We start from the raw sequence: 11,191 nt of genomic DNA, 5'->3' as shown, positions 1-11,191 counted from the left end.
GGACATGGATTACATAACGTGATTGTATGTGCCAAAAGAAACAATTTTTTCCTCTGGCAAAATTGCGTTCAAAAATTACTTTTTAAATGAGAGCAATTTTAATGAATAAGCGCTCCATGTTACGTATAAATCAGGGGCGGTGCATATACATGGCGCGGCCCAACATATCAACATATACGTTATTTTACTATTTTGCTAAAAATATTATAAAAACTGCATGATATATAAATGTCACTATTTTGAATATATTATAACTTATTTAAGAGAATATTTTCTGATTTATATTGCTGAAGAAACGACTGAAAATAAAATAAGTAGATTAGACAACTTACTAACAATAATACTTAACAATAATTATAATATTTAGATATCATGTATAGTTTTTATAAAATTTTTAGTAAAATAGTAAAAAATGATGTACATGATCACACGTCGAGTCGCGCCATGTATGCGCTACTCCTGATTCATGCGTAATGTGGGGCGCTCAGTCGTTAACTTAAAATTGCTCTCATTTAAAAAGTACGAGAGAAAGTCAATAAGTTTTTAGAAAAACATAGTAAAACACATTTTTTTTGATCGATTCATTTTTATTTCTCAACATAGTCTCCTGTCAGCTCGATACACTTGATCCAACGATTCTCCAACTTTTTCAAGCCGTCCGAATATAATTTGTCCAACCCTTCAAAATAAACCTGTTTCGACGATAAGCTGCTCTCTGATGGTGAATCTCCATCCTCCGAACCATTTCTTTAGGTTTGGAAACAGGAAATAGTCGCAGGGGGCTAAATCTGGCGAATATGCTGGAAGGGGAAGCAATTCGTAGCGGAATTCGTTGAATTTGGCCATCGATGCCGGGCACGTGTAAACCCGTGCATTGTCTTGATGGAAAAGCACTTTCTTCTTCGCCAAATGGGGACGTTTTTTCTTTAAAATGTTGTTGAAACAGTCCAATAAGGCTGTAGTAATCGCCATTGATCGTTTGCTTCGACGGAAGGTAATCGATATGTATTATACTGCGTGCATCCCAAAAAACTGTGGCCATCACCTTTCCGGCCGACTTCACGGTCTTCGCCTTCTTCGGAACTGGTTCACCCGGTGAAGTCCATTGTTTTGACTGTTCCTTCGTCTCGGATATAAAGTAATGGATCCATGTTTCGTCCACAGTAATGAATCGAAGAAATTCATTTGGATTACGTTGAAACATCTCCAAACATTGTTTTGAAATCGTCACATGATCGCGCTATGGTCCACAGTGAGCAAACGCGGCACCCATCTTGCCGCGATAGCTTTTTCATACCTAATTGTTCGTGCAAAATTGAAATCACTGTACCATGTGATATGCCTGTAGTCTCAACAAGCTCGCGCACTTTCACTCGTCGATCAGTCAAAACAATATCGTGGATTATCGATGATTTCTGGCGTAGCAGCCTCAATTGGACGTCCCGAACGAGATGCATCACATGTGGATGTATGATCACGTTTAAATTCATTTACCCAATTGTATACAGTCGCAAACGCTAGTGTACTATCAACATTATTTAACTCGGCTTTCATTTCTTTCGGCGTTAAACCTTTCATATGTAGATATTTGATCACTGCACAAACTCGTTTTTTTCCATTTTGCAAACAATACAAAGTTGTTCGCTTTAATCGTCTACAGAAATAAAACCATGCAATGATTCCGCTCAAAATTCGACAGTAATCAGCTGAAAGATGCTACTTGTCAAAAAGTAATGCGACATGACACTGCGAGTGCCTTCTGACAGATTTTCTAAGAATTTATTGACTTTCCCTCGTACTGTTTAAGCGCAATTTTGCCAGAAGAAAAAAATTGTTTCTTTTGGTACATACAATCACATGTAATTTGTGTTCACGAATTCTAAAATACTGTGCGTGTGTGTGCGCGCGTATGCGTGTATGTGGGGAGGGAGGGGGCGGGGGGCGTGCGCGTGTGCGTACATATAAGGTGTAGTAAAAAGAAATCTATTATTTTTCCAATAGATGGCTTTAGTAATCTGTATCTCGCGTTGTATAAGTGCGATCGGGTTACGCCAAATGGCGTTAGAAAGATAAGATTTCGTACTAAAAAAACTTCTCAGACAGTTTTGTGATTGCTTGAGTCAGTATTGTTTGAGCGCGTGTCAAAGATGGACACCAACAAAGAGAAAATACGCCATATTTTACAGTTTTTCTTCGATAAAGGCGAAAACGCAAGCCAGGCGGCTGAAAATGTGAATAGTGTTTATGGTCCTGATACTGTAACAGTCAATATCGCGCAATTTTGGTTTCGTCGATTCCGTTCCGGTAATTTTGATGTCAAAGATGCACCACGCTCTGGAAGGCCAATTGTCGAAAATGTCGATAAAATAATGGAAATCGTCGAGTCCGACCGTCATGTAAGCACTGTTTCGATTGCCCAGGAGCTAAACATTGCACAAAAAACCGTTTGGAACCATTTAAATAAGGCTGGATACAAAAAGAAGCTCGATGTATGGGTGCCACACGAGTTAACGCAAAAAAACCTCATGGACCGAATTTCCATCTGCGAATCGCTGCTGAATCGCAACAAAATCGACCCATTTCTGAAGCGAATGGTTACTGGTGATGAAAAGTGGGTCACTTACGACAACGTCAAGCGAAAACGGTCGTGATCGAATCGCGATGAGCCGGCGCAAACGGTGGCCAAGCCAGGATTGACGATCAGGAAGGTTTTGCTGTGTGTTTGGTGGAATTGGCAGGGAATCATCTACTATGAGCTGCTCCCCTACGGCCAAACTCTTAATTCGGACCTGTACTGTCAACAATTGGACCGTCTGAAAGAAGCAATCGCCCAGAAGCGGCCAGCTTTGGCCAATAGGAGAGGAATTGTGTTCCATCAAGACAACGCCAGGCCACACACATCGATAGTGACTCGCCAGAAGCTCCGGGAGCTTGGTTGCGAGGTTCTTATGCATCCACCTTATAGTCCGGACCTGGCACCAAGTGATTACCACCTGTTCCTGTCTATGGCGAATGATTTTGCTGGTGAAAAATTCGCCTCAAGAGAAGCTTGTGAAAATCGACTGTCCCAGTTTTTTGCCAATAGGGACGAGGGTTTCTATGAGAGAGGCATAATGAAATTACCTTCAAAATGGCAACAAGTTATCGAACAAAACGGTGCATATTTGACCTAAATCGGATCATTCTAACTATGCTAAATAAAGCCTTCAATTTAATGCAAAAATAATAGATTTTTTTTTACTACACCTTATATATATATATACAGAGTGAGTAAAATGTTCCAGAAAATCGGAAATATCTCGAAAACTAAGCGTTTCCGAAAGAAATGTTTCCTACAAAAGTTGTAAGGTTAAATGATCTATTCATTGATCTGATCAGTCTAATCTTGGATGGTATCGCCAAGGTCAAGTCAAAGTCATATCGATTTTTTTTAATGACACACCCTATTTTTGATTCCAGAATAGCTGATTCTAATAGCTGATGTCAAGAGGTTTTTTCAAACAAGAAAGTTATTTTTTTCAAAAAATACTTTTTGAGTTATGAGGCTTGAAAGTTACAACATCACTAGCATTTCCCCGTGCTTAGCATTACCCAAGATGAACGATATGGACGTGATGGGGCTGTCATCCCTTTGGAGTGCTTAATTTACGCGAGTCCCCTTGCCTCTCACATGCATGCATATGAACGCACGCGTGCGAGTGTGCTTCAGATTCACATTATATTATTTATAATAATTTTTAGAATGTGTCTTTATTTACGTAAATCAAGCACTTCAAATATGAGAGACAAGGGGACTCATGTCTTGTAATGCTATAAGCACGGGAAAATGCATGTAGTCAATCTGGAGCTGGTTGATCATCAAACATAATCAGTCCAGTTAACGAATAGAAAAATAAAAAATAACAAGAATATAGTATGTATAACTTTGACTTCCTTTCCGCTCCCCATATACGCTCCAGCAAACGAGAAATTATTGAAAAATGTTGAAAATTCATTGAGAAGTGACATCGAATTAAGTTTTTGAGTTTTTTAAATCTGTTTTCTATCCGTAATCCGCTTGAATCAGTAATTACGAATTAATTATTTGCAGTAATTATCAGTAATTATGATAATTAATTCTGTATCTCAGCTAATGTGCATAGAAATAAAACATGCGACCAATCCGATTGAATCCGTAATTACGTATTGGTAATTTTTTTTTTTGGTATTTTATCCAATGTTCAACGCAATGAACGTGAGACTAATTCGTTTAAATTTAACGTGCGTTTGAAGAATTGTCTAACGTGGGAGACTACCCAATCAACTGCTAGTCATCGATCTCGGAAAGTGATATCGTTGAAAAGCACGCATCAAGCTGATATATACAAATCATTGCCTCCCAAACAAAAATCCTGAGGTGATATATAGAGTGTGTAATGTTGTGGATCCACGGCGACAAGGTAATTTCTAGATATAATCCTAGCCACGATAATATTATATCCGGAAGTCATCCTGTCGCCGTGAAATCGTAATGTTGTATACTCTATGTATAGTACTAGGGCTCATTCAGGAAGAAATGATTTATATATCTGTGTGATATTGGTGCATGCTTTCCAATGATAAATCGCTTTCTGGGATCGCAAACTAGCATTTTATTTCTGAATCCATATGAATCCACTAGAGATCACAATATTATATTTATCTAGAAACAGATTCAGTATATTCAGTCTCTACAAAATTCAATACCTTTTTCGTGAATAACGCGGATTCAAAAACTTGATTCATACGGATTTATCCAATCCGTTCTCGTTTGCTAGAGCACGTATGCTGCGTATATATACACACCCACCCACAGAACATTAAATCCGACTGAGTAATCTCCACGTGATACACTTGGGTAATGCTAGTATCGGCAGTACAGTAACTGTTAAATTTTGTAACTCATAAAGTGACTTAATGAAGAAATACTTTATTGTAGTGTTTTGAAAATGTCTTGACTTCGGCTATAAGAAAATATGCAATAAAAAATAAGGGTTCCTATTTAAAAAATTCATATCGATCTTGATCTTTGTAATATCCTCTATACAAAATTCATTATTTTCACTTTCTTTTCCCCAAAAAAACCTACAACTTTTATATAAAACTTTTTTTGGTATCTCTCTTAGTTTTTGAGACATTCGCCTAGAACGATTAAAATGCCTCACCCTGTGTGTATGCCTCACATATAATTGCGTGCGCTGATTATTAAATAAACTTAAGAAAACAATAAGTAACACATTTATCATTTGAAGAAGTGGCGTAGTATGTAAGGTAGGAGGTTTCAGGTTCGAATTCCACTAAGACAAGAGTGTCTTTCAACTAAAAAAATTAGTTTAAACAGTTAAGTTCAGATAATTCGCTATAAATGTCTCGTATAAAACTTCTGTTTAAAAAAAGAAATAAAATTTGTAAATTTTAAATATAAATAATTTTTTTTCGAATACTGAACCAGTATCAAATAGAAATGCATTCATTTTCAGGGAGTCCAATCCATTTCATGAATTGAATCCATTTTCATGGATTTAAAATACGGATTTAGATGGATGAAAAATTTCAATCCATTTTAATTCATTTTCGTTTATTGATTGCGATAGCTCATGAAGTTCCTCCGACATCTCTGGATATCATCGGTAGGATCTCACACATGTAGATTCTTGTACATTCCCTGAATGTCCATTGATAACTGAGAACATCCAGGGATATTTCAAGATTGTCATGATATCCCAAAATGACGTAATATTATTAAAATAAGGTATGCTGTGTGGATTTAATCGGACATTTTAGCTAATTAGAAAGTCAAAGTCGTGTGACTTTCATACAGTCAACATTGTTTATCCAACTAATCATTTTAATCGCTATACAATTGCGAAGCATTCGGAAAGTAAAGTTATAACATTGTACAAAAATCGAAAAATGAATATTTATTAATAAACTTATAAGAAAGGTAGCGACAAAAACGTGTGTGACACAAGAATACAAAAGTTGATACTACGGCTTACCAAATGCTTGGAACTGAATGGCGATTACGTGGAAAAATAGTGCTTTACTTGTGTAATATGTCATATAAGTTTTATTAATATTCATTTTTCGATCTTTGTAAAATGTTGTAACCTTATTTTCCGAATATGCCTCGTGTATAACTAGTTTCCATATGACTACCCATGTCTTTATTCTCGACTCTCTTTGGCAGGATCTAGACCACTTGATTTGACAATCGGTGTGAGCGATACACTCATTTCTTCCCACATGGAACTTGAGAAACAAAATATTTTCACTAAAGATGGCTCAAAATGAAGTCGAAACGTTTCGATACATTAGCTTATTGTTAAGAATACATATAATAAAATAATTGCGCTTCAATTACTGCATTTGACTTTCAGTTGCCCAATTTATTCCTATTATTTTGAAATATTAAATTTATCTGATAATCTATATTGTAATTGTTTTGTTATTTAAAGTAATTTGATTTAAAAGAAAACTAAGATATTTTGATTTAAAAATGTTTTACAAAATTAACTTTTTATTTAACTCGAGTAAATTTAACTTGAGTAAATTCAATCTTAATATGACTTTAACTAAATTAATTTTTTGTTCATTCAACTTAACTACGTTAATTTCATAAGTCATTAAGTTTAACTTAATTTAGTTAAAAAAAAATTTACTTACTCCTTATTTACTAAAATGTAAATTAGCCAATTGGAAATATCCAATTGAATATTGCGTCACACATATAAAATTGCTTAAATATATTTTAATTCTATAATTATAACACACTGATTAATTACTGCAGTTATTTACTCATTTGCTCTTATGTATTAGTTATTGATTAAATTTTGAAAATCCATTAATACTTAATTTTATGGTTAAAGCAATTTAATGTTACTGATGATGATAATAATCATAAGTTGACAATCTAAATGCAGTAGTGAGAAAAAAAAATATTTTTGCACACAATACGCGGAAACGTTTGTTTGTTACGCAGCAAGGGATATTAACTAATAAACTCCTAGTTCTTATAGAAAAAACAGTGTTGCAAAAGAAATGTAAGAGCCAAAACTCTAGATATACCAAAGTAGCGCAAAGATCTTCCATCTTTGACCTAATAACCATATCATATTAAAAAAAATTTCTAAGCGCAACATCCATTAAGTTAAAAATGGCGATCAAAATATCCAATAGGAAAGTTATTGGCAATTCGGTTCAGATAAAAGGATTGTGTTACTTTGGTATATCTAGAGCTTTAACAAGAGCACCTCAAAAGCGTTCTCTTGTAATAAAAAAAATTATTTATAAAGTATACAATTTTTAAACGTTTTGAATATAGATATTAAATATATTTAAATAATAAATCATACTTTTTAAAATAAGAGCATCTAAGAACTTAAGAAAATTGTGAGCAAAGTTTAAAATTACTGACTCTTTTATATTTTTCCATGACTTTTCCGAGTTTTCTATGATCAATTTACTTTCTATGATTTTTTCCGGTTTCCAGATCTGTGGCAGTATATCCGAATGTACTCACTGTTAAAAATTCTTGAGCCGAGATTCGGACATTATAATCAAAAGTGCATTCGTCCTCCTCAACAAATTGATTTGGATTGGTTGTCCATTGCTGGATCTGGTCGACCGTTATTTGCATAAATATTATTAGATAATACATGATTTCTGGTAGCATATTATCCAACAGATTCATAAACCTCTTACGATCCACAATAGTTTGAACAAACTCGAAAATCGCAATAATCAAACTGTTGGAATTAATTACTTCGCCTGGAAAATATGTACACATATACTTGTAGGGAAAATATTGATTATTGATTATATTTATTACGAGAATAATATATACCATCAGAATCGATTTCTTTATCATTAATATTTTTATCAGCATTGACTGTTATTTCATGATAAGTCTTTGCACTTTGACATAAAGTTTCCCATATGGGTGGCAGCATTTGAGGTAAAAGCTCTGATATATATTTAGGCAATTTCATAACAAGACAGTTTATAGCTTTAATAATATCTGTTTTGAATCCATAATCACTGGTTTGACCATTAGGCACTCTGAGGCACTCAACAAATTTTTCACAGAACATAGGAATGATTGGCTGCAGATACTGCTCTATAAATCCCTTCTCATATGCTCCCGTGTGAGCAACCAAAGTTGTAATCGTTATGAAGATCTCAATTGCACGTCCCCGTGTTCTAATCGAATACTGCTGCAAGAAATACAAAATTAGAAATACAGTAAGATGTATAAAAGAAACACAAAGAAGTAGAAGACGTCTTGATCTTCCATTTAAATTACATTTTCACTTTGAAATATCCTGTACATCTCTTGAAGAATAACGGGTCCTACATTAGGCAATTGAGCATCCGTCAGATCCCGGCTAAATTCCGTTAAAACTCTCATTGCTCCATGAACAGCATATTCGCTCTCTTCTCTTAAACAGCTAACAAGTACATCAAACAATCCAGGCCAATTTTCAGGCCAATCCCAATGCGCTATACCAGATATTGCATAGGCTACTGCAGTTCGTACCTAAAATAGAGCCCTGTTTGATATCTTGCAAGTCAAATATAAAATGAAATATTTTACCACTAAGATACAAATAGAATTATACAGGGTAAATCAGTTAAGCTTATTCTACAATGTGCTTTTTGTTTTCTGTTGTTTGCTTTTTGCTATTTTTTACATCTTGTCTCTTTGCTTCTTATTTGGTTTTTTGTTTTATGTCGCCCAAGATAAAATTTAATGAATTTTGATGGAAGCAGGAAACATGTAGCAAGAAATGCAATTGTAAATAAAATAGTTGTAAAAAAGGGGAAAAAACAAGAGATAAAAAGCAAGAAACAGGAAACAAAGAGCACATTGTAGAATAGACTATGTGTTACAAATTTATATCTCGGAAACAAAGCATTTTAGAGAAAAATGTTTCATACAAAAGTTGTATAATTTAAAGAATATAAAACGATGTCATTAATTTGTCCTTAGGGAGTTGTTTGAAGATCATGTAAATCATTAATTTCTTACATTAATTTCTTAAATTACCTATACAAGATCTACAATAGAAGTCATGAGGTTCTTAAGCCATAGAAAATTAACCAATCACAGTCCAATATGACAAGAATAATCGACTATATATGATTGATCAATTTTTTACAACTTAAGATCTTACAACCACTATAACTTAAGACTCTATGATCGTTACGACTTCTATTGTAGACTACCCTGTATTATAACTTAAAAAGTAACTTAATGAAAAAATATTTTATTATAATGTTTTGGAAAACTCTCAAGAGAAACTATAATATGCAATAAAATATACGAGGTTTCATTTAAGAAATTTATAATGCTTTACATGATCTTCAAACAATTTCCCCAAGGTCAAACCAATGGCACGATCTTATGTCCTCTTCCAAACTTTTATATGAAACATTTCTCCAAAATGCTTTGTTTCTGAAAAATAAAGCTATGATACTTTAATTGATTCACCCTATATAAAACATTATTTTTAGTTGAATTAATTCTTAGAATAAATTACCTTACTGATAGATTCTCGAAGTCCTAAGGGAAGTAACTCTTTAATCCTTTCTTTAACAGCATTATCAAGCTCTGGTGGGCGGAACTTCTCAGCTAACGAGCACCAGTGCATCTCAACATACTGTTTCAACAAGACAGAAGCTAACTGCCTGATTGGCAAATGACTGTTGGGATCAATGACAAATTCTGTCAGATGTATACCAAACTCCTCAGTCACCTCCAAAACTTGAATTCTTTGCTCTGCTGCCTTGCGAGTTTCATGATGTGGCGACAAAATTCCAGTTAATGTTTCATACAGAGCTTCCTTCAAGGAACCTTGTATATCGCTAGCGGTCATTGTGTAAAACAAAGACTGGCTTACCAGCCAGCATCTGCAAGACAAATGATGCCCTCGGAAATCAAATATTCAATTGTAGTTTACTTATCTTTGAAGTACTTAAAATTGCAGAGCAATTGCTATTCTGCTATTAATTGTCTTGCTCCCGTGTCTGCTTTTCACATAATGACAACATATGATATTTTGAAGCGTCTGTGTGGGAGATTACATCATCTGTATAAACAAGTGAAAACAGAACGAATCAGATTAAATAAGGATAAAATGAATATTACGTTACTCAATACTGTTACGTGTGATACACACATCACTATATTCATGATTTTCAAAATGAATAAACAATCACAGATTATAGCTCTGTCCTCGTATCAAATTGCTGTTGATTCAATTATCTAAAATTTTTTATTACGCGCAGATAGTCGCTGTTATTTTGGATCGATATGATACAAACGGATGTAATATCGATTCTTACAAACACGTAATAAATAATGTTGCTACATACGAGTGGGCGAACACACGTAAACACAGTTCTGCTTACAATACCGAAATTACTAACGTTTGTTGACCGGCCGTGCATTAACGTTCAAATTGAAAGCCGGTTCGGCAAATTGGTTACGTCCATAGCAGGGTCACCAATGTATATCTACATCTTCACTCTAGACACCGATGAGATCACAGTAATTCCGATAGCTGTGGCGAAAATATTCTTTTTAGTTACAAGGTTGGCAGCCGTGTAATTAACACATTGTGTTCCGTTATTAGTAAATGGAAACTACAGTGTCAGCTGATCTCTTAAGGTATGTTATTACTAATGTTAAAATGCTACAGGTTGTGTTCCAAAATTGACTGCCAGTATTGAAAATCAAATCACTGTAGCATTTTCAGTGCTGGTAGTAAATTTAAAACACGGTCCCAGTTTGTTACATGTACTAATGTTAAAATGCTACAGGCTGTTCCAAAATTGACTGCCAGTACTGAAAATCAAATTATTGTAGCATTTTCAGTGCTGACAGTCAATTTTGGAACACAGCCTAAACATGATGGAAGTAAAGACTCTCTAATCATAGATCTGTTCGCGTTGCTTGCACTTTTTACACTCGACATATCCGTTTTTTCTTTTTTCAAGGCCAAATATATATCTATTTCATTTTAAGTGTAAAAATATAAGGTGTAGTAAAAAAAAATCTATTATTTTTGTATTAAATTGAAGGCTTTATTTAGCATAGTTAGAATGATCCGATTTAGGTCAAATATGCACCGTTTTGTTCGATAACTTGTTGCCATTTTGAAGGTAATTT

At 34.3% G+C, this 11,191-nt stretch overlaps 1 protein-coding gene across 8 annotated transcripts in view; it reads right to left on the bottom strand.

Moving 5' to 3' along the window:
* Positions 1-10,555, bottom strand: part of LOC108756630 (importin-9) — a 24,223-nt gene extending 13,668 nt beyond the window's left edge. Inside the window, exons 1-6 of one of the 8 annotated variants that reach the window (XM_018500589.1) lie at positions 10,366-10,555; positions 10,200-10,285; positions 9,561-10,109; positions 8,324-8,557; positions 7,865-8,234; positions 7,541-7,788 (exon numbers count right to left, since the gene is read on the bottom strand). In XM_018500589.1, coding sequence (XP_018356091.1) covers positions 7,541-7,788; positions 7,865-8,234; positions 8,324-8,557; positions 9,561-9,896 — 1,188 coding nt within the window. In that variant the 5' untranslated portion in view covers positions 9,897-10,109; positions 10,200-10,285; positions 10,366-10,555. Of the gene's footprint in view, positions 1-7,540; positions 7,789-7,864; positions 8,235-8,323; positions 8,558-9,560; positions 10,110-10,199 lie in introns of those variants that run through there. The other 7 variants (XM_018500590.1, XM_018500587.1, XM_018500595.1 and 4 more) reach the window with 7 other exon arrangements.
* Positions 10,556-11,191: the final 636 nt, after the last annotated feature.

This window comes from Trachymyrmex septentrionalis, unplaced genomic scaffold (genome assembly GCF_001594115.1).
Source record: "Trachymyrmex septentrionalis isolate Tsep2-gDNA-1 unplaced genomic scaffold, Tsep1.0 scaffold129, whole genome shotgun sequence".
In the NCBI taxonomy this organism is placed as follows: domain Eukaryota; kingdom Metazoa; phylum Arthropoda; class Insecta; order Hymenoptera; family Formicidae; genus Trachymyrmex; species Trachymyrmex septentrionalis.
The sequence above is the reverse complement of the archived record's forward strand: the minus strand, read 5'-3'. Positions and strand labels throughout refer to the sequence as shown.